The sequence below is a fragment of the Caenorhabditis remanei genome, chromosome IV (genome assembly GCF_010183535.1).
Source record: "Caenorhabditis remanei strain PX506 chromosome IV, whole genome shotgun sequence".
Lineage (NCBI taxonomy): Eukaryota > Metazoa > Nematoda > Chromadorea > Rhabditida > Rhabditidae > Caenorhabditis > Caenorhabditis remanei.
The window spans coordinates 4,848,974-4,873,883 of NC_071331.1; the positions used below are offsets into that span (position 1 = coordinate 4,848,974).

At 36.2% G+C, this 24,910-nt stretch overlaps 2 protein-coding genes across 2 annotated transcripts; both read right to left on the reverse strand.

The window, feature by feature from the left end:
* Positions 1 to 4,014: 4,014 nt before the first annotated feature.
* Positions 4,015 to 5,342, reverse strand: GCK72_012453 (uncharacterized protein; the record flags this gene model as incomplete). Its single annotated transcript, XM_003087027.2, has 3 exons — positions 4,015 to 4,902; positions 4,987 to 5,135; positions 5,282 to 5,342. 3 exons carry the CDS (start codon positions 5,340 to 5,342, stop codon positions 4,015 to 4,017), a joined length of 1,098 nt encoding a protein of 365 aa, XP_003087075.2.
* Positions 5,343 to 21,754: 16,412 nt separating this feature from the next.
* On the reverse strand, positions 21,755 to 22,540 carry GCK72_012454 (uncharacterized protein; the record flags this gene model as incomplete). Its single annotated transcript, XM_003116790.2, has 1 exon — positions 21,755 to 22,540. The coding sequence occupies one exon, from the start codon at positions 22,538 to 22,540 to the stop codon at positions 21,755 to 21,757; it is 786 nt and encodes a 261-aa protein (XP_003116838.2).
* Between the last annotated feature and the right edge of the window lie 2,370 nt (positions 22,541 to 24,910).

Below are 24,910 nucleotides of genomic sequence, written 5' to 3' on the forward strand. Positions count from 1 at the left end.
ACGTTAACTGAAAAAAGGGTTTTTTAGATTCTACAATATTATTTCAAGCGAATAATAATGAAACTGTAAAAAACGTGGTTTAAAACAACGAAGAATAATGGTAATTTAGAAAAAAGAGGAGCATCGAGCTTTATCACCGAAAGGTAGCCGCGAAGCGTACGCATCGCTTCCCCCTCGAAACACTTTCCGCGTTTCAATTGGAGGTTCCTTGCCATTACCCCGTGCGTAGATGTTGTTCTAATATGCCAAAATATACAGTACCGGACAAAAAGCTATCAATTTTTGCCGTTTTCAGTTGATTTTGCCCCAACTTCGAGGGTGTGTCATGGTAATTCTGATTGACCCATCAAAAAGATAGCTAATAAATCATAGAGATCAAAATTAGAACTGCATTTTTGTAGTTGACAACTTTTTTGTACGGACACTCCCGAGAGAGCTATGGTCATTTTAAGACGACGGCTCAAAAATAGCACTATTTTTCACTGAAATTGGTTTATTTAAGGGAGAAATTACTTTGTCGATACGTAACTTGCTAGGGAGTGTCCACACAAAAAAGTTGTCAAACACAAAAATACAGCTCTACTTTAGATCTCTATGATTTATTAGCTATCTATTTGATGGGTCAATCAGAATTACCATGGCACACCCTCAAGGTTGGGCAATTTCATCTGAAAACTGCAATAATTGATAGCTTTTTGTCCGGTACTGTATCTTGCTTAAAAACTGCGCACATAAAGAGCCGGTGGGTAAGGAATCATTTATCAATAAAGCATGTTTGCTCCCACCGAGTTCACTCGCTGAGTTTTCAACAGTTGAAATAGAATCATTTTAATGAGAATTGCGCTCTATTTGTTAACTGAGCTCCAAATAGGCGCAGTTCTTATAAACACAGGAAATTCCTTTTTGTTATTTTTTTCCAAACTACAACTTTTCTGGGCAATCCCGCTCGAAATGAACTGAATAACAAAATATGAAAAGGTGACACGTTTAAATAACTCTCTCTCTTAAAAAAGAATCCATCCATTTAAAATTTGAAAAATAACAACGTGACACCTTGGTATTACAGTTTTTTTAATCTTTATTACAAATCTATTGCCATTAAATTTAGTTTGGATTTTTCTCCTACTACAAATTTGCGATTCAAAATGAGAGGTGAGCTAACTTTTCACAGAAGAGAAACAAAACATTTTGATTTTTCGCAGGAATCCGCATCTGCCTTCTCCTAATCGTATTGCCTCTCATGGCACTTCAACAATCATCGAATCAACAAAGTTTTATTGATCAGATGAGCAACAATCCAACTATATTGTATGAGAAGTATCTGGTGTTCACCGAATTGAAAACTCTCGTCAATCATGCGGCTGAGCAACGTTACATGTACAATCTGATCGAAGTTGTTCAAAATCGTGTGATATACGCAAATGATAGTCAAATTGGAGGTGAAATCGGTGCGAAGGCTGTTCAAAACCTGAAACTAGCCTATCGGAGCTCCAAGGATCCAGACAGTTTCATCAGTTTTTTGAGTACATGCTTGGAATTTATGAAGAAAACGAGTATTTCATTTAATTGGTTGTTCTTCCAAGGAGCGATTGAACAGATGACGAATGGGAAAAATGTGTCGCAGTTTAAAGGATTGCTGAAAAGTGGAGAATGGAATCTTCCGGAGGACGTGCTGATGATATTGGGAGTTTTTGACGAGCCGTTAACGACAACACCCGCTATCACAACCACCACAATTGCGCCATCGACAACTAATCCACCCGATAATTTTGTTGTTGAACCGCTAGGTGAGTGGTGATAAGCCGATACCCTGCCGGTCAGGGTTAACTGCTGCAGCGTCTCCAGCACGTTTTATTAGATTTTTCAATAAAACCGGTGAACTTGGAGAAGACGCCCAGTTGTATCGGATTGTCTCAAAATGTCTATTGTTTATGGAATATGTAGATCAAACGTAGGGCTTCATTTTTGTAGTTGACAACTTTTTTGTACGAAATCTCCCTGAATGGATACAGACCGTCAAAGTAAACACTTCGAAAATCTCAATTTTTTGTATTGAAAACTTTCCCGATCTGTAACTCTCTAGGGAGTTCTCGTACAAAAAAGTGGTCAACTATAAAAATGAAGTTCTAGTTTTTCTCTACAAATTCCACTAAAAGAAAACATTGTCGGGCAATCTGTGACACTAGGGACGCGCTCAACAAGTTGCCTATATTTACTGGAGCGTAGCAGTGTCACAATCTTTATTTTTAGCGTTGTATCAAATGAACAGAGAAGTGAAAATGAAAGAAAAAATTTAATTTTTGATTTCACTGTTTCATTTTCAGAAAAAAACGGTTCAAAACCGTCTTTAGTCAAAATAGCGTTTTTGTCGTAATTTGTGGCGCATTGTGTGCAAACACCTTCACGTCAAAATACACGGTCCCGTAGAAACCTACGTCGTTTGAGCTGTCCGGTCTCCTTTAAAATGACGGAAAGCGGGATTCCAACCCTGCTTGGAAACCATGAAACTTCTACACTAAAAGTGTAAATTCTTTCGAAGTGTCTGGTGTCGTTTCCAATCGTCTAGTTTTGAAACGTTCTGAAGCCAGTTCCAACACTTCCTCATACAGTACCGGACAAAAAGGTATCAACTTTCTCTGATTTCAGTGGAAAATTACCAACTTTGACAGTGTATTTCGGTGTCATCTGATTGTCCTATAAGTTCAATTTTGTACGGGCTGAACAGAGCAAAAATAGCACATCATTTTTGTAGTTGATCATTTTTTTGTAGGAACATTATCCTGAAAGTTATAGGTTGTCAAAGTGAAAATCTCCAAAATTTTGCTAATTTGCATTGAAATTAGTCGATTTCAGGGAGTAATATGTTTCTTTACCTGTAACTTTCATGGTAGTGTCCCTACAAAAAAATGGTGAACTACAAAAATGATGTTCTATTTTTGCTCTGTCCAACACATTTAAACTTGAGTTTATCGGACAATCTGGTGACACCGAAATACACTGTCAAAGTTGTGCATTTTCCAATGAAAACAGCCAGAGTTGATGCCTTTTTGTCCGGTACTGTACGTCCGCTTCTAAATTCCCCTATTTTTTCAGGTCTCGCCATAGTGAACAATAACTGGAATCAAGAATCATTCTACGGAAACTCATCGTTTCTTGAAATGTTGAGAGATAACAGCAGTAAATATGCTACGCTTTTCTTCCATTCCTACACTATTCTCGATGAATTGGAACTGTCAAAAAATGATTCATATCGAATTAATATCGTTGTGCTCTATATAAAAAACGTTTTGGAAGAGAAAGTTGAAGGGTTTGATCTACATCTTGAGGCACTGCGAGACCTCAAAGAGAATGAGTCACTTTTCCTGAATATGGTGATGATGGGTGATTTGTATTATCAGACGAATGGATCGGAATACGAGGAAATCAAAAGAAAGTACTCTTTTGGGAAGTCTTATCTTTTCAATTATTTCGACTTACTTGGAACTTTTTATCAAGATAGATTCTCTACGATTTGTCAAATAATTGAAAATGGAATTCTGCAGATCAAAAAGTTCAGTGACAACGAGTTCAATGCTCTGTTGAAATTTGTAAAATTGACAATGAATATCGACAAGAATAAACGATACGTCGTTGCTACATCACTAGGCAAATCGATGACAGATGAAGAGTGTTCGGAACTATGGAGTCACTGGAATCTGGAGGGAAACAAGAAAGAAATGGTCGAGGTTGTTAAGGAGATGCATGAAAACTTTGAATTGAACTCGTGTGGAATTTAAATAAGAAAATAGTTGGTCTAACTGAGTTTGAATTTGAGTAGAACATTTTTTGAAGCTTTTTTATTGATACGAACATTTTAAAACTATTTCGAAACACAGGTTTTTTTTCACGTTGGAAATAAGAGAAAAACATAAGAAAATAAGAGAAGACAAAATAAATCACTTCATACAAACATTAACCAATGTCATGACAGGGAAAGACAATTTGAGATTTAAAAAGCAGACTACAAACTACAATTTAGTATCCTGGAGCAGTTCTTGGTGGTGGACAATGATCACAAGCTCCCTCAGATCCACTGTCTCCATCTTGACCTGGTTGACCTGGTTGTCCTGGAGCTCCTGGTTGTCCCGGTGCTCCTGCATCTCCTTGTGGTCCTGGTTGTCCTGGTTGAGAGGCTCCTCCTGATTGTCCTGGTTGTCCTGGTGCACCCGCTGGTCCTGGTGGTCCTGGTGGTCCAGCTGGTCCTGGAGTTCCTGGAACATCGACGAGTTGTCCTGGAGCTCCTGGTGCTCCTGGGTTTCCGTTGGATCCTGGATTTCCTGATGGTCCTGGTGGTCCAGCTGGTCCTGGTGGTCCTGGACGAGCAGCTCCTCCGGATTGTCCTGGAGCTCCTGGTGCTCCTGATGGTCCCTTTTGTCCTGGTGCACCGGATGGTCCTGGTGGTCCAGCTGGGCAATCGAAGCAGAAAGAGTCGGCAGAAGCATGAGAGTCCTCAGCAGCGTCTTGTCCGGGATGTCCTGGAGCTCCTGGGTTTCCATCGTTTCCTGGTGCTCCGTCTTGTCCTGGCTGTCCTGGTGGTCCAGCTGGTCCAACTCCGCATGAGCAGCAAGATCCAGATGATGAAGAAGCTGGGGATGAAGCGAATGAAGCTGGTGATCTGTGAGCAGGTGGAGCAGCAGCGAAAGACGATGCAGGTACTTGAGCTTGGGCAATTGGAGCTGGAGCAGCGGTTGGAGCAGCAGTTGGTGTCTGATCCTCTACCTCATTTCCTTCCTCATCCACATAGATAATCTCAACTTCCTCGTCTTCATTCTGACGACGGATCTTTTTCGAGCGAGTCACCTCTCCGGTATGGCGCCGTGCGGCACGACGGATACGTCCGTTGACTCCTTGGAGAGTTTGGAACTAGAAAAAAAAACAGTTGATTATTAATAAATTGGGTAATAAACTGAAACTGTGCCCATTGTTTTTAAAATTTCCAACACTCACATTCTTATACTCATCCCAAAGACCATCAGTTCTATGTTGGCAGAAGTCAACCTCAGTTTGAAGGGATGATTGAACGTGTTGCATGTAGTTGTACAACATTGGGACGGCCAAGATGACTGTCAAAGTGGCTACAGTCGAGATTGCGATACCTGGAAAAATAAAATTCTTTGTTTCACAAATTCGGTGGTCGTAGTCATTGAAACCAGGCGAATCGATGTGAAACTCTTAAGTTAAAGACTCGTAACAGAAGTTTTCACGAATTCCCTAGAAACGCGCCACGGGCACCCCAGCTTACCTGCAAAGGCAATCTTGCGATAAGACTCGGTCTCGGCGGCCACCTTCTTTGGATCCTCCATTTTCAGGTTCTTATAAAAATTTAGGTTATGGGTTATTTGACAGTTTCAAAATAACGTGAAATAATACTTTTCGAAAAATTAGTAGTCGTTCTGCTATTAGCTCAAACATAGAAAAAAGATGATTCAAAATAAAAAAAGAAAAGCTAAAACTGATACCTTAACCTCTCACCCCGCTTTCCTTTTATACCAATTAAGATTTGGTTCCCATCTTGTAGTAACACGGAAGAATACTTTTCTCAACTTCTTCTTCCCTTTACAACCACTTATTTTCTTTTCAGTTATTTCTACTTCTGTTCTCATCAACCAATCTACTTGTTTAGATCTTTACCTGTGTAGAAACGAAGGCATCTGCGGTAGGAGGAAGAAAAAGACACATGTGTGATACGGAAGTAGAAAAATGGGTCGCGGGGAAAAAGACGAGAGAGATGGGGAAAGGGAAATGAGAAATCACCTTGATCGGACTGGCTAACGCTAACTATATTAAATCATTGGAGGCTTTCAAATTCTTTTTTTTTTCTCGGCATTATTGTAAAGTTTTTTTGTTCGTCGGCTTCTTTCGCAGTTTTTACGAGTTAGCAGGAAGTGAATAGTTGATAAGAATAAGGAACACGTATTCTGTAAATGAAGATAAGCGACCAGAACACAAATTCGCTGTAAAATTAATATATTGAAACTGTAAATTTTTGAAATTCTGACTTTTTCTTTTTCACTGTTTCTTCAATACAAATTCATGCTTTTCTAGCGTCAAAATTAGTTCGGTTTCTTTTCCATCCCACTGCAAATTCGATAATTGAGAATTTACTTGCCTATAAATCGAAATTTTCGCAAAAAAATAGGCCGTAAAACATTTTTATTTGAAACTTGGGGATAAAAAATGCGAAGTTATTAACCGAAGTATCCTTATTAACGGCGTTGTAAATTAAACGTAAAACTTCCAAAAATTTGAATTTAACCACATTTTGAAACAGTTCTGATATCCAACATTTTGCGTAAAACTCACTGTTCCAATTATCAACTTTTTTTCTCCAGTTTACATTGGTGTCCTTCTGGTTTTCAGAAATCCACTAGTATTTTTAGGCTCGGTTGAGAGATTGATGCGATATTTTCTATTCAAGATATCGTACTTTACTACTTTCTAGCTAGCAACCTAGGAATTTCAATTTCTATTCTATCAATTCGCCATCCCGAACAATTTCTGGAACTTGACAATTTGAAACCGTCAGTGAATATTTCATAAACATAGTCAATCATTGTGTTCACAGGTTACAAATTCTCATTTTTTAATGTTTCATAATTTTCAAAAAAAAGTTTTACTGGAAGATTAAAGGAGTTCGCAAAACCATCCCTTTTCTAATTAGAGTTCCTAATCATTAGTTAGTCATTTTTCGTCATGCGATTAATGACGTAAAATGATAATCAAAATATCATAATTTAAAAAACACAGTGTAATTTGACTATCGGAAATGAAAAAACAACTATCGAAACGACGTAAATGATTAATTCCAATACAAAAACAATTATTAAAACGACGTAAATGACTGAGAAAATGTGTTTTCATTTTAAAAATTTTCTAACATTCTTCCTTTTTTCTGCTCTGAATACTCACGTTTCGGCTATTTACGTTTGTACTATTTCGACTATTTTTTAAAAGTTTTGACGAAACAGCTGAATCGACTATCGTTTTCGTCATTTCTAAAATGATTATGACTATATCGATAATCATTTCCTTTCGACTAGTTGACGTGAATAGTATAAATGACTATCAGTTTAAACTGACTTCGTCATTCATTTACACTGACTAGGAACGTTATTTCTAATCATAAAAACTGGAATTTTCTAAGAAAAGTGGATTTTCAAATTCAAAACTAAGAACAATATTTAAAAGGCATTTTTATCAATGATAGCAATTATTTGAAATAGAAAAAACCTGTTTTCCGTCTCAAAAATACGTATTCAGCTGTTCATTGAGACTGCCAAGTTGTAAATCTTGACTGGTTCTGGTTACTATTTCGATGGTGCATTCCTGTGAATTGAATTTTTGAAACATACTTTTGAACTGGAATAGAAAAATTTATGATCGTTGAAAGTTCACAATATAACACAAAAACACGATTTCATTCGATTCTTCTTCGAAAGAATTTTTAAAACTATTTGTGAAGAAATTGTGGATGTTTGGAAATGAATGACTCTGGCACAAAGAAATTTTCTGCTTTTTGTGAAACAGCTGGTATTTACACCGTGATTTCTACTATTTTTCATAATTCTGGATATTCAAAACCGGCTCCAATTGAATATTCGAATGGGCGTGACTCTTTCAAATAAACGGGAAACTGAAAAATAAATTAATTTTTCTGCTGCACTGATGTAAAAAAAAACAAAACCATTTATTCAATTTGTTTTCAAATCTACCACACAATATCTCTCTCACTTGGCCCTAGTGCATTTGGATAAAGAAATCGAACAAAACACGTTAGTGAGCCGTTAAAATAACAGTTTTTTGCATAATTTTTATTATGTCTACTTTGTTGCTTCATCAACTTAATTATTTCTGTTTCTTCAGCTCCAAAATTATATTCACCGTCGTTTTGTTCAGTGATTTCTTTGAAATACTGGATATGCGGATATGCCTACATTTAATTATTCTAAAACAAGAACTATAAAAGTCAATAAAAAGTGCTGAACGAAATTGAGTATAAGAGCAATACAATAATGAATTTCCGAAACAGTCAAAAGTAAAAATGCAAAGATGTTCAATTCGTTTTTTATCACAGAATGATTAATTCGATTTTATCTCTGTATTCCACATTCATAGCCACTTGTTATGACCCAAAATTTCGCTACTTGAATTCATATTCTGCTTTCATAAATTGCTGTTTTTGCAAAATTTATCAATAGAAAGTTGCGATCTTTATTATTCTATCTAATGCATTTGGAAAACGAGAAGAGTTCTAAAAGAAGCACTGAAATCTTTTTAAATTTTTCTAAATTTTCAATATGAAGATGAGAAAAAAAAGAAACTATAGCAATGGAAGTCAAAAACATATCAAAAGTAAACCATTAAACTGAAACTGTATACTTTTGTAATAGATTATAAAAGTTGCTAAACTTTTCCCAGAAGAAAAGATACAAAAAGTATTTTTTTGGAATGCAGCAGTTCCATACCCAACATAACAGATAAATTTCTTGGACTTTTAACTGACAAAACCTCATATTTAGCTATCGAACCTCCTGCAAGAAAATACTTCCCAATAAACATCATGATGAGACAGACATTCCAGGTTTGATGAATAGTCAATATCAGGATTGCAAAAGGTAACTACGGTTGAGTGAAGTGAAAACTTTTTCTAATTTCCACTTTCTCAAGTTAACAATTTTATAGTAAACTCCAATTCACTTATTCTCCATTTCTCTTGTCGTCCGATCTCGGAGTTATAAACCACTGGAACTTAAAACAATTACGAAACATAAAAAGTTCCGCGTTCAATTAATTTAGTAGTTTTTCATCGTTTCCAAAATCAAATCACAAGCAATTTGGTGAAACCGAGCAAATCTTTTCATGTGACACAAAAATCAGATATTATCGGTTCACGAACCTTTGCCGAACGTGTTAAAGGCGCAAGGAATTGGTTCGGATGGGTCTCGCAGTTGAAAGCATGAGAAACTGTAGTAAAAATATTAAAAATTGTAGTACCCTCCGGCAAAAAAAATCGTAACACCCTCCGGCAAAGGTTCGTGAACCTGTAATAGCCCGTTATTGAGAAAAGAAAACACTTTCCGAGTTGTGATTGAAACACTGTTTTATAAAAAGTTATAATTCTTACAAAAAATATTCACCTGATTGGATTGATTATTGCCGAGCAAATCTGAACAGAGTCGAACTGCATGTGTCTCCAAAGTGACCGTGATACCTTTCGACTGAATGAGTAAATTTTTTCTAACTTTTTAATAATTAATTCCATTTCTACTGGTTGCTTTAATTATTTGTTTTTAGAAAATGAGTAGGAATTTCCTATCAATCTTTCCAACAGGTTAAACACTTATCAATGATTAGTAACAGTTTCTTTAAATCACCGCATATTCTTGTCTATCTCAGTATTTTCAATGTTTCATGGTCTCATGTTTTGTTCTAATATCTTTCTTTTCAATGATATTACACTTTGAAATTCTAAAAAAGATTATCTAATTTGAGACTACTTATTTTCCCAGTTACATCAGTTCTGCATAAATTGTTTTTAGTTTCATATTTGCTGTTTCATTGGCTCATAATTCAAACAAATTGAAAGTTGTAATCTGATAGTTTCAATTAAAATCTCGTAATTTTCGCACAAACCTTGTGTTTATCACAGTTCCTAGATGTTCATGACATATTAACGTTAGCGGACATGTCACTGAAAATCCTGCACTTGTTCTGCAATTGACGGAAAAAAATAACAGTAAGTACCAATAATTTGAAAAATTTATCTAAAGTTTTCTATTTTCTGCTGACAACAAGGTTGACAACTGTAGCGGAACATGATATCATATATGTAGAATTCTGTTCGAATGTTTATGGTGTTTTAAAATGAATTCCTATTTTTAGTGACATTGAACAATAACGTTAATATATTTTGTAATTGCGAAACAGGAGATACATACATCCTTACTGTACCTGAAGCTTGGTTTCAGCTTTACATAAATAATTATTTTTCAATTGGTAGTTGACGTAATACTTTAGGAAGCTGGTGTTACAAAGAATTTTGTTTTCTTCATCATTTATTGTGTTCAATAATGTTACGAAACGTGTTTCCCAAGTATTTCGGTTTCAAAACATAAATTATTGGCAGTGCTTGTTTCAACAGTACCAGTTATGAAGTACAACTCTAATTTCATCACATTCGACGCATCATTCGTTGAAGTTCTTCTGATTTTGCAGTACACATAGGATTTGAATTAAAAAAATTTAAAAATTAAGAGAGGGATAAAAGTTTTTTGGGTTTTTCAGTTTCAACGGTTTCAGAAATGTTTCAGATATTAAATTCTAGGTTATTCTCTACGGTATTTGTGTTCAACTAAACTTTTCATACAAGTTTTCTCAAATAATTACAATCATTTCTGGTTCAATCACTATTTTGCGCATTTGTATTTATTCTTTAGAAAACTTGCAAGCTGGTTATTTGAAAATTGTTAAGTTTCAAGTTTTAGTGGTAATATGAGCAACTTAATGATGTCACAAAACGTGAAGCTCTTCTGACTTTGCAATACACACTCGACAATGCAAACAGTACCAATAGAAAGACACACACCGAAATGAATTAAATGATGATGAAACACTAATTGTTTTTTTTTCTGTTTATCAAATTACTTATCACATGTTTACTTTTAAAATAAGTAATTGTCTTCTCAATCTGAGCGTTCCAGATGTGATAATAATATGACAAAGACTATCCAAAAAGCACTTTGCTATGTCAAAAAGTTTGTTAATCAATTTCTACAGTCGCTGAGAGTAGTTTTGAAAATGCGATAATTATTTTGATACGCGAAATCATGATAATCGTAACAATTGTTTCTAATTGTAAGCATTATCAAATTTCAGAGTCCTGGCAGCAATAAAACATGATTGGAACAGAGGATTTTACGATGATCTAATTTTGTGTCAGAAATTATGGAATTTTTTACAGTTTCAGTTTGATTTCATTACATTGATGCATCGGTATTTAATGTTCAAAAAATTTGACGTCGAAATAATTTTTCACAATTATTCGCTTTCAATAATCCATCCACACACTAAAAAATTTTTTTATTGATTTTTTTACGGTTACGTTGAGAAATTAAAGGTTTGAAACTTGCAAAAAATGTACTACACGTTTACAAAAAAAACTGGCCCAATCCTAAGCATGACAACGACTGCCAAACAAATTAGATGTTCAGATTTTTTAAATTTTTGAAACACTGGGAGACCCTCTTCAGAGAAGTCAAGAGAAAATAATCGAAGCTCCGCCCACTCACGTTGCGTTCTCCAGGTTTACTGATGGATTATGAACAATTAGAAATGAAAACTAAACTGTCAGTGAATAGTTATAACCTCTGAAATTTTCTATCGGAAACAGTTTAAAATTTAGAGACGGATTCTGAGATGTAGCAAGGAAATGTACGGCAATTTCGGGTTTAATGAAAGAAATCTGTTTTGTGGTACCGTGATAGATTGGATTTTGAAAATGTTTCGTCTCCATCAGTTTTTATTACTCTCACTAGTTAGTGATTGTGAAAACGCTTGTAAATTGATGACTGTACCTTCTTTTATCGTAAATATGAGCTGAGTCTTAATGATTTGTTTAGTTTTGAATGCAACACCTCTGGGCTCTGTTAATTGAATGCATTGTTCCTGATTTCTTTGAGATCGTTTTTCAGCTTTTTGGTGTGAAAATAGTTTTTTTTTTGTTTTTCACAGATTCTTACTGTTTCAAAAGTTTATGTTAATTTTCATAAGCCAGAGACAAAAGTTAATTCCAACCATGCTTGCAAAATTCGGTTTTTGAAATGGCGGAAAACTTCAAAAAAATATCAGTAAATTCGAGTAGGCGAACAAATTTTTCAAGCTGATATCTTCTATTCGGAAAGCGGAATTCCGCTCAACCCTACTCCCAAATAAACAAATAACGCAAGAACTCCATTACTCTTCTCATCTTTTTAATCCCTAATAATCCCTAATTTTTTTCCATGTTCCTGGAATCAGCTGATATTTAACCATTGCAAGATTTTGTAACACATTTTTGCAAAATGTTCTAAAAAAATAAAATTAGAGGTAGATTATGAAACATAACTTCAAACAGTTAAACTATATTTCACATTTGTGTAACGGATTGTTTTTTCCCAAATGCTTTCCATTTCAAGTTCTCAATATAATGTTTATAGAATATGCGGTTGATGTTCACAACACTCACTATTAAAAAATTAACATTACTCTTCTCTAAAAATCATTGAGGTTGGATTACAAAACATTATCGTTCCAACTATTTATGTATTCAAAAGTAATTATCTTCGATAAGCTTGTATAAAGAAATCAAAATAACGGAACAGGGAAAATATAAAAATATACCTATCATGAATTTCATTTTAATTAAGTACCTGGATTCGCAAAATTCCTGTATGAATACTGAAAATTTTGATTTACCGATGTCTACTGTTCATTTTCAAGTTTACGATGAATTTTAAACTGTAAATTTCCTACTTTAATTTTCAGAACTTTGCTAGGTATTTATATTAACACTAAAGTAATTCCTATAAAACATATATTTGGAGTTATGTATGTTATCCTTTAGCCATATTGGAATCTAGAAAAAAGTTTTTTCCACTGTGTTTTACTAGGAATAACTCACTTTTTACATTACATTAGTCAATTGGTTAACAGGATTCAGCTTTTGTGAAGAAAATCTTTATAAACTGGAATGTGCATAAGATTACACAAATTCTATTATAGAGAAGGAATAATTTGGTTAGAAAACTTTTTGTCGAAAAGGTTAAAAAAATTGAATTCTGAACTCTTGTAGGACAAAAATCGAATCGAGGTTGGCCCTTTATCACTTTTCTTGATGTTTTTGAAAAGTCATAAGATTCCGAACTACTTATTTAATTAATTTATTTGTTTATTTATTTACTTGTCTAACAAAATCGGATCAGCAGGGATGGTTGTGCCAAACCGTGTTTGCGGAACAAGTGCGCAAATAGTCTTCTTCTCAAAATTTATACGATTCAAACAAAAATGATACTAATAAAAATGGGCTAAACTATCCGACTTTCTTAAGAAAGAAAAACAGAAAACGTTTAAAGTGAACTTTCCACATTTGCATGACGATAGAACAGACGAATATCTTAGTGCTCAATTGTCGATGCAACTAAATGATAAGATCTTGATTAACTGCTAAGAAACAGCTACAATCACAGTTATGATATTTCTCTTCCAATGTGAATATACCAAAAATTTACCGGCAAATTGCCGGAAAGTGATTATCGGTTAGCACACACAGTTCTGTTCGCAAAAGAAATTCCCGCTTCATGAGCAATTTGAAACAACAAGTTGTCAAATAATTATCGATTAATCTCATTTAAACATTTTTCTTACAATTACGCTAATATTTATTGTCATAACATTCTGATAAATGAAGGATGATAACCAGTGGAACTTCCACTAACAAAGTTGTTCTGTATCGACTTGCATGTAATAGTTCAGTAGAACATTATCCTTGATGATGGATTCAATTTTGGTTAACTGTCAAAAATTGCTATTCTGTTACATTGCATTGATAAAATAGAAATTTATCGAACACTGAGATAATTATAGCGGTTTTTAGAGATTTTATATTTATTCAATTTTGTTTTTAAAAAATGTTCACAATGAAAACTATTAATGAAAACTATTGGGGCCTTAAGCTTAAAACATAAAACCGTATTTTCATGACTTTAAATCTCTGAACAATCTACCTCTAGTTGAGATGCATGTCCAAAGTTTTTAGGTTTTATCAATATTCTACTGTTTCCAATAATTGTGAAAAACAGGTTGTCAAATACAAATACAATGCTTCCGCAACTAATTTCTTTCAGTTTATAGGTGAATCAAGTTTACAAGAAGTTCGAACAAAAAATCAGAATGTTCCAGTTTCGTACTTTCCATAAACATCTCAGTGTACTAGTTGATTTCTGTATTTTATCTAACATTCTTTTCCAATGCACTATCTGTCATTAAGTTAAGAAAATATCATTATTTTTATTTTTCCTTCACATTAGAGAACTGAAACATTCTTTGGAGAAGACATAGTAATGTCGACTATCTATCTGTCAATTTTATAAAAACTTTGAAAATGTAACCCTTACTTTTATTTTTGAAATTCTGTCATAATGAATACGAAAAAAATTTGCTGATTTGTGAGCAAAACAAATTCTAATGAAATATGAACTATGTGCTCTTATTTCGATTTCGAAATTTTTTAAACGATCTTGTTTTATATGGAAGTGTCCTATTGTTTTACTTAGTGACAGCTTATAAAAGAGGAAAAATCGTTTTATTGTCAAATACCAATCGTATGTTTGAAAGAACTATCGGTAAAACAGTAATAAACCATGAGATCATCTTCAGAAGTGTATGATACACGAGGGAAAATTAGGGCTCGAAATGGGACGAAATGGGACGTCCCGCGTCCCAGCCCGATGGGACGGGGCTGAGCCCCGTCCCACTTTTTGGGGACGGGGACGAGCCCCGTCCCGCCGATCGGGGACGGGGACGCGCCCCGTCCCGGATGGTAGGGACGGGGCTCAGCCCCGTCCCACACTATGGGGACGGGGACGTGCCCCGTCCCAATTGCTTGTTTGGTGCAACATCAATTTTTGACTAATTTTAAGTAGAATTCTGATGTTTCCGTTAGTTGAAAGTATTTTTTCGAACAGGGTTTGAGTTTAGTTCGCCCAGATATGGAATAAATCTTCTAGATTTGAAAATCTTCTAGATAGGTCTTTTGTCCCTATCAACAACAACATTAAAATCTGTTTTGGACATCTTCGATTACCGAAATTGGAAATTTTGGGAAAAATCGCGAAAATTGTAGTGAATCTAAGCTGTTGTCGAGCCGACTACCTCCTTCCTTTTGACAGTCATATGGTCACCGCCGCGACTCGCCACCGTGGCCTAGTGGATAGTATAGATGACTGGGAATCCGTGGTCGAGGGTTCAGTTCCTGGCTGGTGAAATATATTTTTTGTTCACTTTTTAGAAACTCTTATAACCTTTTGTAATCCTTCCTATGCAAGAAATCATATTTTTATCTTCATTTCATGCACCTGCAGAAAATTAACCTCCCAACAGCGTTTAATATGAATGTCTGATAACGAAATTGTTAACATTGTATAAAGAAATAATCAAAATCTGTTGTGCATCAAAGTAAAAATTGGGGACGGGGCTCATCCCCGTCCCCAGTAAGCGGGACGGGGACGCGCCCCGTCCCCATAGTGTGGGACGGGGATCGTCCCCGTCCCCGATCGCCGGGACGGGGCGCGTCCCCGTCCCCAAAAAGTGGGACGGGGCGCGTCCCCGTCCCGGAAAATGGGATGTCCCCAGAAAGTGGGCGTCCCCATTTCGAGCGCTAGGGAAAATACAGTTACGGCGTTGACTTCACTATTTTTAGCGGTTTCTACGAATTCATAATTGATGGAGTACAATCTCACTGTAATTAGAACGAGTTTTAATGATTGAATGGATTTTTTATTTTTGTTCAAAGATGCATCAGCCGTTGAATAACAATTCCTCTGGTTCATTTCCTATTTTCGTTACTCATCTTGTGTGGTCAATGAGCCACCGAATCTGTTAAACTGCATTAATTGCGTTTGTAAAAAATTTTCTGTTTACTTCATGCATTTTTAAATATGATTTTTAATTTATTTAATGGGTAAAGTCTATGAATACTATTCGAATTCTATGAATGTGGGGTCTGTCCGCATCTTTGTCACAATGTCGGCATTTTATTTTCATTTCCGAAATACAAATTATCATAAAAAAGATTTCACGTCAACTCAAGTGGCGTAGCCGCGAGGAAACGCGCCGAAGGCGCGTCAGCATAAGCTGGTAGAAAAATAAATTGTTTCAGGAATTCATAGGAAGTGAGCATTTACTAGATTGTTATCTCAAGTTCGTGAAAGAAAGCGAGTTACGGTTCTCCTTTCGTGCGAATTCAGAAATGACCTAAAAAAAGATTAATTTCAGACCGCGATCGAGACTCTGCTCCAATTGCTTGATTTCTCAAAGTTGGGGTCCGATTTAATATAGAAACCAATATTTCCACCCCATTACAAGCTCCCAAAATGTTACCGCGCTATTCTGATTCGCACAAGCTTCGAAAATGTAACTTAACTACACAACAAGCAATGAAACATATTTTCCTCTGTGTCTTTTTTATTTGGTTTGAGTTCTGTTTATTGTCTCATTTACTAGTTTTACAATCGTTGTACTCACAGTCAGAAAATGTTCTCCAGTTCCAATTAATTTATTAATAGAGTCAACAAATGCATAAGTTAATTCGAGGGGGGATCAAGTCACGAAGAGCAAGTCATTATGAAATAGTGCTAGTTTCCACGTTGAACTACGCAAAAATGCATATATACATCTAAACTATTTGTATCTCTTATCGGCGACACGTTTCAATTAGTCAACTGAATTACTGAACATTAGTTCTTTTTTCTCAATTTTTCACAGTTTCTAGAAACAGTGATAAATCGTTAGTCAATTTAAATTCGGTGCGATTGGAGTTTTAATGACATTTGTAAATAATAACTTAGAATTGTCAAAAATGTAAATTTGCAAAAAACATTTTTTATTTTTCTCAAATGAAGGATTAAATTTTCAAGAAAAATAACCACCAAATCATATACTATTATTTTTTCTGTTAAAAAAATGTTGGTTTAACTTTTTGGTTACAGCGCATCGTAATTCCTGGCCGAAGTAAAATATATAATATCCTTTTTCAGAAAAGTCATAAGAAGTTCCACGATAACTGCCAATCAATGGCTAAATACCAAATGTGTAATCAAATTTCAGTAAAGCCTATATGTTTCTTGAAATTATCATTTTCGAGTTTATAAACTCTTTTCTGAAAATCCTAATCAAAGAATTTTTCTAAAACTCTCAATTTGTATTTATATAGGATGCTCAACTGGCTCCAAGCGTACATTTTTCTCGAAATCATCAAAGTGGCAATTCAGAAACAGTATTTTCCTGTCATTCCTGTATCTACAACTTAGAGTAATGATTTTATAACGGCTATTCCACTGTGAAAAGTAAATTTATCACTCAAAATAAAGTTGTTTCAGATAGATGCCTTTAACAGGAGAAATTGAGAACAACAATTTATTATATGATCTCAAACCCTATTTTTCGTTTCTGAATAAAAACAAACGATATTCACACTCATGTGTAGAAGAACTCAATTCCGTGTAGACGATATCTTGAATTACAATAAATTGTTAGAAAAATAATTGAGCTTTTTTTTTAAATTCAAGCTCACAATCGTTTGTATATGAACGTCGAGCGGCATCAAATCAACTGATAGAGTATGAGTGCCTTAATAAAGTACCGTATTTTGATTTTTCGTTTGTATTCGAATAATTGACAAAATCAACAAAACGTGTCTGTTAATCCAGTTACTACCATTGGACATAACGGAAAAAAGATGGAAAACTCACATCAACTTTTTGTGGTAACCAGATCTTATGTTTCAAATCCACACAGTAAAATTACGTTTTCAAACTTGATTCCTGCGAGTATAGTGCAAGGGCTGATAAAGATAGTGGTTAAATGTTAGAAAAGTGCAGATGTTTGAAAGGAAGAAACTTCGAGAAGTAATGTATTCTTGGATTTTAAAGAATACTTTGTAAATTTCTAGAAGTCGTAAAAGTAGTATTTCAGAAACCGTTCAGTCATTCATGTTTCTACAACGTGCAGTGCCATCCGCTATGGATTTCTTCAAATATGATGAATTTATTAGAACAGCGGCTAATTTCCTGTGAAAATAAATTTTTCACTCAAAATAAAACTGTTTCAGATAGTTGCCTTAATCTGGAGAAATTGAGAACAACAATATATTCCTGCCTTGAGTATAGAATTTTATTCGAATGTTTCTCTTTAACAATTTATGGTCGCACTGCCAAAAAAATTACACAATGTCATCCCACAAATTCAACTTTTCTGAATTCCTAAATTCCGATTTCAAGTTCTATTTAATTGGATACGAAGCTTGTTATATCTACTATCCTCTACATGAAACATGATAAAAAATCACAAAACAAAAACCTGTTTTCCCGATGTATCATCAGCTTCCTTCTAAAAATCAAGGTTATGATCTTACAACGTTCTATTTTCAGTTTCCCTGATTTTCAATGGACAGTTATAAGTGGAGAACTGTTAACCATCAAAGTGAAACCAAGGAAAAAAAAGCCAAACATTTTTCAGTTTCATAATTTTCGAATGTAAAAATGAATGAAATGTGTACTTCTTCAACAACCCGTCGAATCCCCTTCTTCTAATGTCAAACACGGTCACTCATCAATAGGATCAATGAGATTGTTTTCCGGAATTCCATTTCAAACGTTTCGATAACTGTAAGTTTTTTGCAGAGACTTTCTTTTTTCAGATTTAATTTAATTTATTGACTAAAAAAAAATTATCAATACTATACACTAGAGACCTGATCAAGCCCCTCACGAGGCGACAGACCAGGTAGGGGGGGGGGGGGGGGGGAACAAATAAAAAATAAAAAAAAATTGGGAATCATAATGGCAAGATAGGATTGGGGTAAGGATTATAAAACCGAACTGTGAAAGTGGTGGTGGAAGAATTTAGAGAAGGATAAATTAAATTATAGTGACAGACCGTTAAAAATGGGAGAGGCGGGTGAGTGAGCAATATAATACATGGGGGTGGGAGAGAGAGAGAGTTCAAACTTATAATCGATTAATGGATTGTTCAAGAAGGGAGATAAATTTACCGGGGGAGAGAAATTCAGGGCAATTAGATGTGATGGAATTCCAGATGGGGACAGTGGAAGAGAAGAAATCATTTACTTGTGGTCTAATACAAATGAGGGTCATGGGTCGTCGGTTAGAGTTAGACAGTCTGACATAAGAGTGGATTTCAGGAAAGAAAGTGGCGCCGCAAATTATTTTATAGAGGAGTATTAATTGAGATTTAAGACGACGGTGACGGAGGGAGTATAAATCAAGAATCTCAAGACGGTTTAGATAGGAAGTATAGCGAATGTTACATCTCTGAAGAACTTTCCTGGTGAAAGATCGGAGAGGTTTTTCTAGTTTATGAGAGAGAGTGCTAGAGGGAGAAGGAGAGTAGACAGCTGAGCAATATTCAAGAACTGGAAGGACGTAGGTGTTGAATAAGTGCTTGTAGAGAGGAAGTGATCGAGATCGGAATGACTTGAGTAGTTGGCTGCAGCGAAGGATAGCTAATGAGGAAGTTTTGGCGATATGGCTATCAAATTTCAAATGAGAGTCTGTTAATAATCCTAAGTCCCGTACTACTGCGGATTCGGTGATGGGGATGGAGTCTATATGGTAATGATGACCCGGGTTTTTAGCACCGAGCCTAAGGAGAGTGGTTTTTGTGTGAGCCAGAGGGAGGGAGTTGGCAGAGGCCCATTCGGAAACAATGTCAATACCAGATTGTAAAAGTATCGAGTCATGAGAATACAGCTTGATATCATCCGCAAAAGCGGCAAAGTGTATGCTAGAAGGGAGAGAAAGGAGGAGATCGTTTATGAAGATTAAAAAAAGGAGAGGGCCGGCTACTGTACCTTGGGGAACTCCAGAGGGTATGGGGGAGATTATACTATCGATAGATCCGTTAACCATGACGGAGAAAGTACGATCCTTCAGAAAGGATTGGAACCAGGAAACGTATTGTAGGGGGACACCAAAACCTTTAAGTTTTTGGAGCAAGAGGGTGTGGTTTACTTGGTCAAATGCTTTCCGAAAATCGAAAAAGACTACGTCAACAGTCTGGTGGTCTTTGAGAATCCTTTTGTAGTTGGACGTAGAGTAAACAAGAGAGCTGGGGCAAGAGCGACGGGGAAGGAACCCATGCTGGTGAACGCTGAACTGGTGGCCTACGTCCAATCTAATTTGACGACAGATTATTCTTTCGAAAAGGCGCGCGAAGGGATCTGTTAAACTTATGGGACGGTAATTTTGAGGCGAGGAGGGATTACCTTTCTTGAAGACGGGTATAATAGTGGCGTGTAACCAGGCTTTGGGAACAGTAGAGGTTTTAAAAGACTCAGAGAAAATTATAGAGAGAGGGAGGGCAAGGGTAGTGGCGCATTGTTTGATAACGTAGTAATTGGCTAAATGAACTGAGAAACCACATTTGGGAGGAATCTTGGAGATAGCTTGCTCTATAACCCAGGGAGGAAAAAGATCCATGAGTGGGAGTGTATGGGGGGAAGATGAGGTCTTTGTGGTCAAGAAGGATGGGGAGGAGGAGCCAGTGGAATTATAATTTGATAGAAATTCAGTCGAGAAAATGGAAGCTTTTGCGGAATCCGAAGTAATCAATTCATTGCCTACGGAAAGATGTGGGATTGCAGACCTGCACTTTACCCGTGAGTTAATTAAGGTACGAGATGACCTACTGTGGAGGGAGGCGAGGATATAGTTTTCGCGGCGGTGTAATTTTATTTTCATACTATGTTGGATATTCTTGATTCGCGCTTTGAATTTTTGAATTAGAGCAGGGGGAGGAGTGGATAGCTTAAGAGCTTTAGAATATGAGGCGCGAACCCGTTTGAGCTGCCTAGAGAGGTTAGAGGGACCACGGGTTTTGACAGGAGACATGAAGGGGGTGTGGGAGGAAATTAGATTGGAAAGTAATGAGATAAATGTATCGTATTTGTCAGATGCTGATGGGAGGGTGCTGAGTAGAAGATCCCAATCAGTAGAGGCAAGTGAGGAGTTAAGGGCTTTGAAATCGCATTTACGGTAGTCAAGGCGATTGCGACAAGTGGGTAAAGGTCTGGATGTATTAGAGTTTGTAATGGGGGGCCCGAATACACAATGCACGCTGAGATGATCTGAATTGAGAAGAGGTGGACTGCTTTCTAATTTATAGATGGGAAAATCGTTGGATGTGATAATGAGGTCAAGAATGTTCGAAGAAGTAGTGCCAATTCTGGTGGGGAAGTTGGTGAGCTGAGCAAAGCCACGGGAATCTAGAAAGCTTTGGAACTTGTGAGGGGCATGAGATTTTTGAGACCAGACTATTTCGGGAAAACTGAAATCCCAGATTAGGAGACATGATTTGAGAGGAAGGATAGTATTAAGGTGATTCAAGAGGGCTTCGGACTCAAGGATGCGTGAGTCGGGTGGTCTATAAACAAGGCATATAGTAAATGGGGCGAAGTTAGAAGAAGAAGCAGCGGCTGGGGCAATCTTGCAGGAAAGAATTTCAGACTTGTGGAGAGGATAGTGGACTGCTGAATTAATTTCAATTGGAGAGACGGTGATACTGCTTTTGGACAAAATTGCGACTCCGCCTCCTCGAGACTTATGATGTAGGGAGGGATCGCGGTCAAACCTAACGATATTTATATCAGGAAAGGTGAAAAGAGCAGATGATACTGTTTGATCAAGGAAGGTTTCGGTTAATGCTAGGAGGAGATGGTTGGAGGATCGGAAGAAGTCGATGATGAGGCAAATTTTGGATAGAGTAGCGGCACCGCGAACGTTGGAAAGTAGAAAATCTATGCTTATGTCAGACTGTCTGGATTGGATGGCAGGGGAAGACTGAGTGAGATAGGAATGAGAAGGAGAGATGAGAGAAGAAGGAGAATTAGATGGAGGAACGAACGTGGGAGAAGAGAGTAGGGGAAAAGGAGGATGACAGGCATCTAGATAAAAGGGCGAGGGTTACGGTTCAGCTTGTAGTCGATATCCACCATGATATACTTGGAAGACTTTTCCTTCAGATTGTTATCGTATACGAACTTTCTCGATTCGTAAAGTCTTTTCAGCTCCTCCTTAGTGAGATCTCTCCGAGCTCGTGGGCGATTCTGGATGGACGAGAGAGACGGGTCGGAGTTTTTAACTTTGTAGAAACCATGAAGAAATTTGTCACGCTCGGCGTTGTTAGCGAACTGGAGTTTCAGTGGGCGACAGGCGGTATTTGAAAAGTGACGATGAGCTTCGGAAGGCACCGGCAGTCCGTGAGTGGTACTGAATTTAGTGAAAAAAACCAGGTCCAACTTCTCTTGATCAGGGTCTTCTTTATTATCTGGCATCCTCTCGACAACGGCCCGAGTGGCCTTGTCCATGATTTTAGCGGCCTCTTTAGCAATAGAAAGTGTATCGATAGGCTTAGCCAAACCATTCGAAGCAGCGTTAGCGTAGGATTTGGTATTCGTGGAGGGATCAGTGAAGACATCGTCGCGAACAATTAAACTAACCGGCTGTCCGATAGGAAATGGGTCTGGAAGGATAGGACAAGTGTCGGTCAGCCTTTCGCTGACTTTGGCGGACGCGGATTCCATCAGGCTAGATTGAAGTTCATTGATTTGGTGGGTCAGTTTCACGACATGATCGTAAAGCTTCCTGTAGTCTTCGTAGGCAACATAACCGTCGATAATATCAGAATCCGTGAGAGCCCTTTTAAGGCTAGGGGGGCCGTGTTTCAGCATCGCAATATTGATAATACAGCAGAATATAGAGTAGAAAAAAATCAATAAAATATCGATGAGGGAGGGTTGGGAGAGACGACCTCTCAGGACCTGAACACGGGGAGACTATGAGAACACGGGGAGACTATGTGAACACGGGGAGACTATGAGAACACGGGGAGACTATGAGAACACGGGGAGACTATGAGAACACGGGGAGACTATGAGAACACGGGGAGACTATGAGAACAGTTCTTTTCTCGATTTTTTTTCTGTTCCCAGAAACTTATCATTCAGGCACATGACGAACATCACAATTCAACGAGGACAATATCTCAAATGACATTGAATTGAATAATTTATTCAATCAACAAAACGCGTCTATCAAACTCAACTCAACTCAAATTTTTGAGATCGTTATGTTTCAAATCAACGCTAGCAGTGAAATTACTTTTTCAAATTTAGTGCAGACTTCGTGTTTTTCCTTTTTTAATTACTAAGCCACCATTAGTGGAGGACCGGTCAGTTTCCAAAATAGAACCGGATCAACTGAAAAAAAGAAATAAATAAACTTTTCCAATTTCATTCGAATCATTTAAATGTTATGTCTTTGTGTGAGAATGGTACTGCAACGATTGAAGAGACACAAAGAACTGTCAGATAACTTTATATTCCATAGAAAACTAGTGATAAGACGGCAATTCAAGGCAATGCTACTCGTGAACAACGACAATAAAGCATCGGAAATTGAACCCGTAATGTTCATATCAATTTACACAAAGGTTGATACATGAAAACAAGCGGGGGAAAACGGTAATTCAAGAGTAGTAAGTGACGCTTTCTCTACAAGAACCTGAGAGGAAACATCTCTTTTCCACTGTTTCAAAACTATAATTTTTTGCTTTAAACTCATCGTTGCTAATTCTCCCCTTTTACCCGCTTTTCAAAATTGTGCATCAATAAATGTTTTCTTCTGTTCCATCAAATCGATAATCTCTGCTCCGGAGATATTATTTGATGCAAAACCCATTAACATTTTTTTCTTTTATGTCATAATTTGCTTGGAAAGAAGATGAATCATCTTGTCGAAAACACTGCAGAAATTTTTCCTACAGTAATCCTTAAAAACAGGATTTTTTTGTTGCTCTAGTGGGTTCTCCTGGTTTCTTTTTATGATTCTCCAGAAACTCAATCACGGATTGACTGTAAAATGTGTTTACACAACGTGTTTTACAAAACGTGTGATATATCAAGTCTTAACATAAGTGACTGTTTTGAAACGGGCCAATATGTACTTGCCATGCATATTCGCATTGTATGTTTTGGTCTAACTATTATAGATTCAACTATTATAGATTTTTAGTAGATAATACTGCCTTTCGCTTTAAATGCCGTGAACACTAAGTATCGATTCTCTCTGATTTTATACCGCTTCAAGTTCGTTACATTGACTGGCTTTTTTCAACTCACGTAGTTCAATTTGGTTATATTCCTTGATGTTTACAGAAGTTGTCTTTTGTGTTTAGAACTCGAAGTTATGCAATAATAGTCTCCCTTCAAAGCAAAAAAGTAGCAAACAAAAAAGATTAAATAAATACTGGGACATAAAAAGAAACGTGGAGCACACCCGGACAACGTTGTACGAAATCTTTGCTTTTCGTTACAACTTTTAGTTGTTATATTATTAGGTATTAAAAAAAAATTACCGTTCCAGTTGTTAAGAAAATAGTGATTCTATTTTAAACATTGTTCCGAATTTTTCTTTCGCTCCAGAACTCTTCTTTAAAATTTTAATTCATAAAATCTTTTCTCAAAATTATTTTTTTAAATCCTTAAAACGTTACTCAAATTAGCAGTTTCTCATAATGATAAAAAAGTTGTTGAGATAGTACGTTCAAAGTTATGCAAAAATACAAAAAGAGTTGTTCAAAGCAAGAAAAAATTAGTGCCTTTTTAGATGTTTCATTAATTCCTTATGACACCCTTGTGAAATTTCTTGCCGTTTCAAAACAATTTTTCAATTCATCCAAAAATACGTTTAATTATTGTATAGTCTTGTCATTTGATATAAATCATTTGAACACGCAAAAAAACTCAACTTTTTTCTTTGTATTTTGAATATCTCTTTTTGTATTTTTTGTTTAAAAAAAGTTGAGCTTATCTAACTTTTCCAGGTTTTTTTTTCTGTTTTGAATGTGCTTCTTATTGTTTGTTTGTTTGGCAAAATTGTTCGACATTGACCGAGTTTACGTTTAAAATTTTACGAATTATGAAAGTTTGTTTTGTGCTTGTGTTTTCTGAGATTGGTGACTCAACTAACATTTTATTCAAAAATTGTTTGCGCTCTTTCACATTCTTTTTTCTTTTTCTCAGGATTTATTTGACATTGTA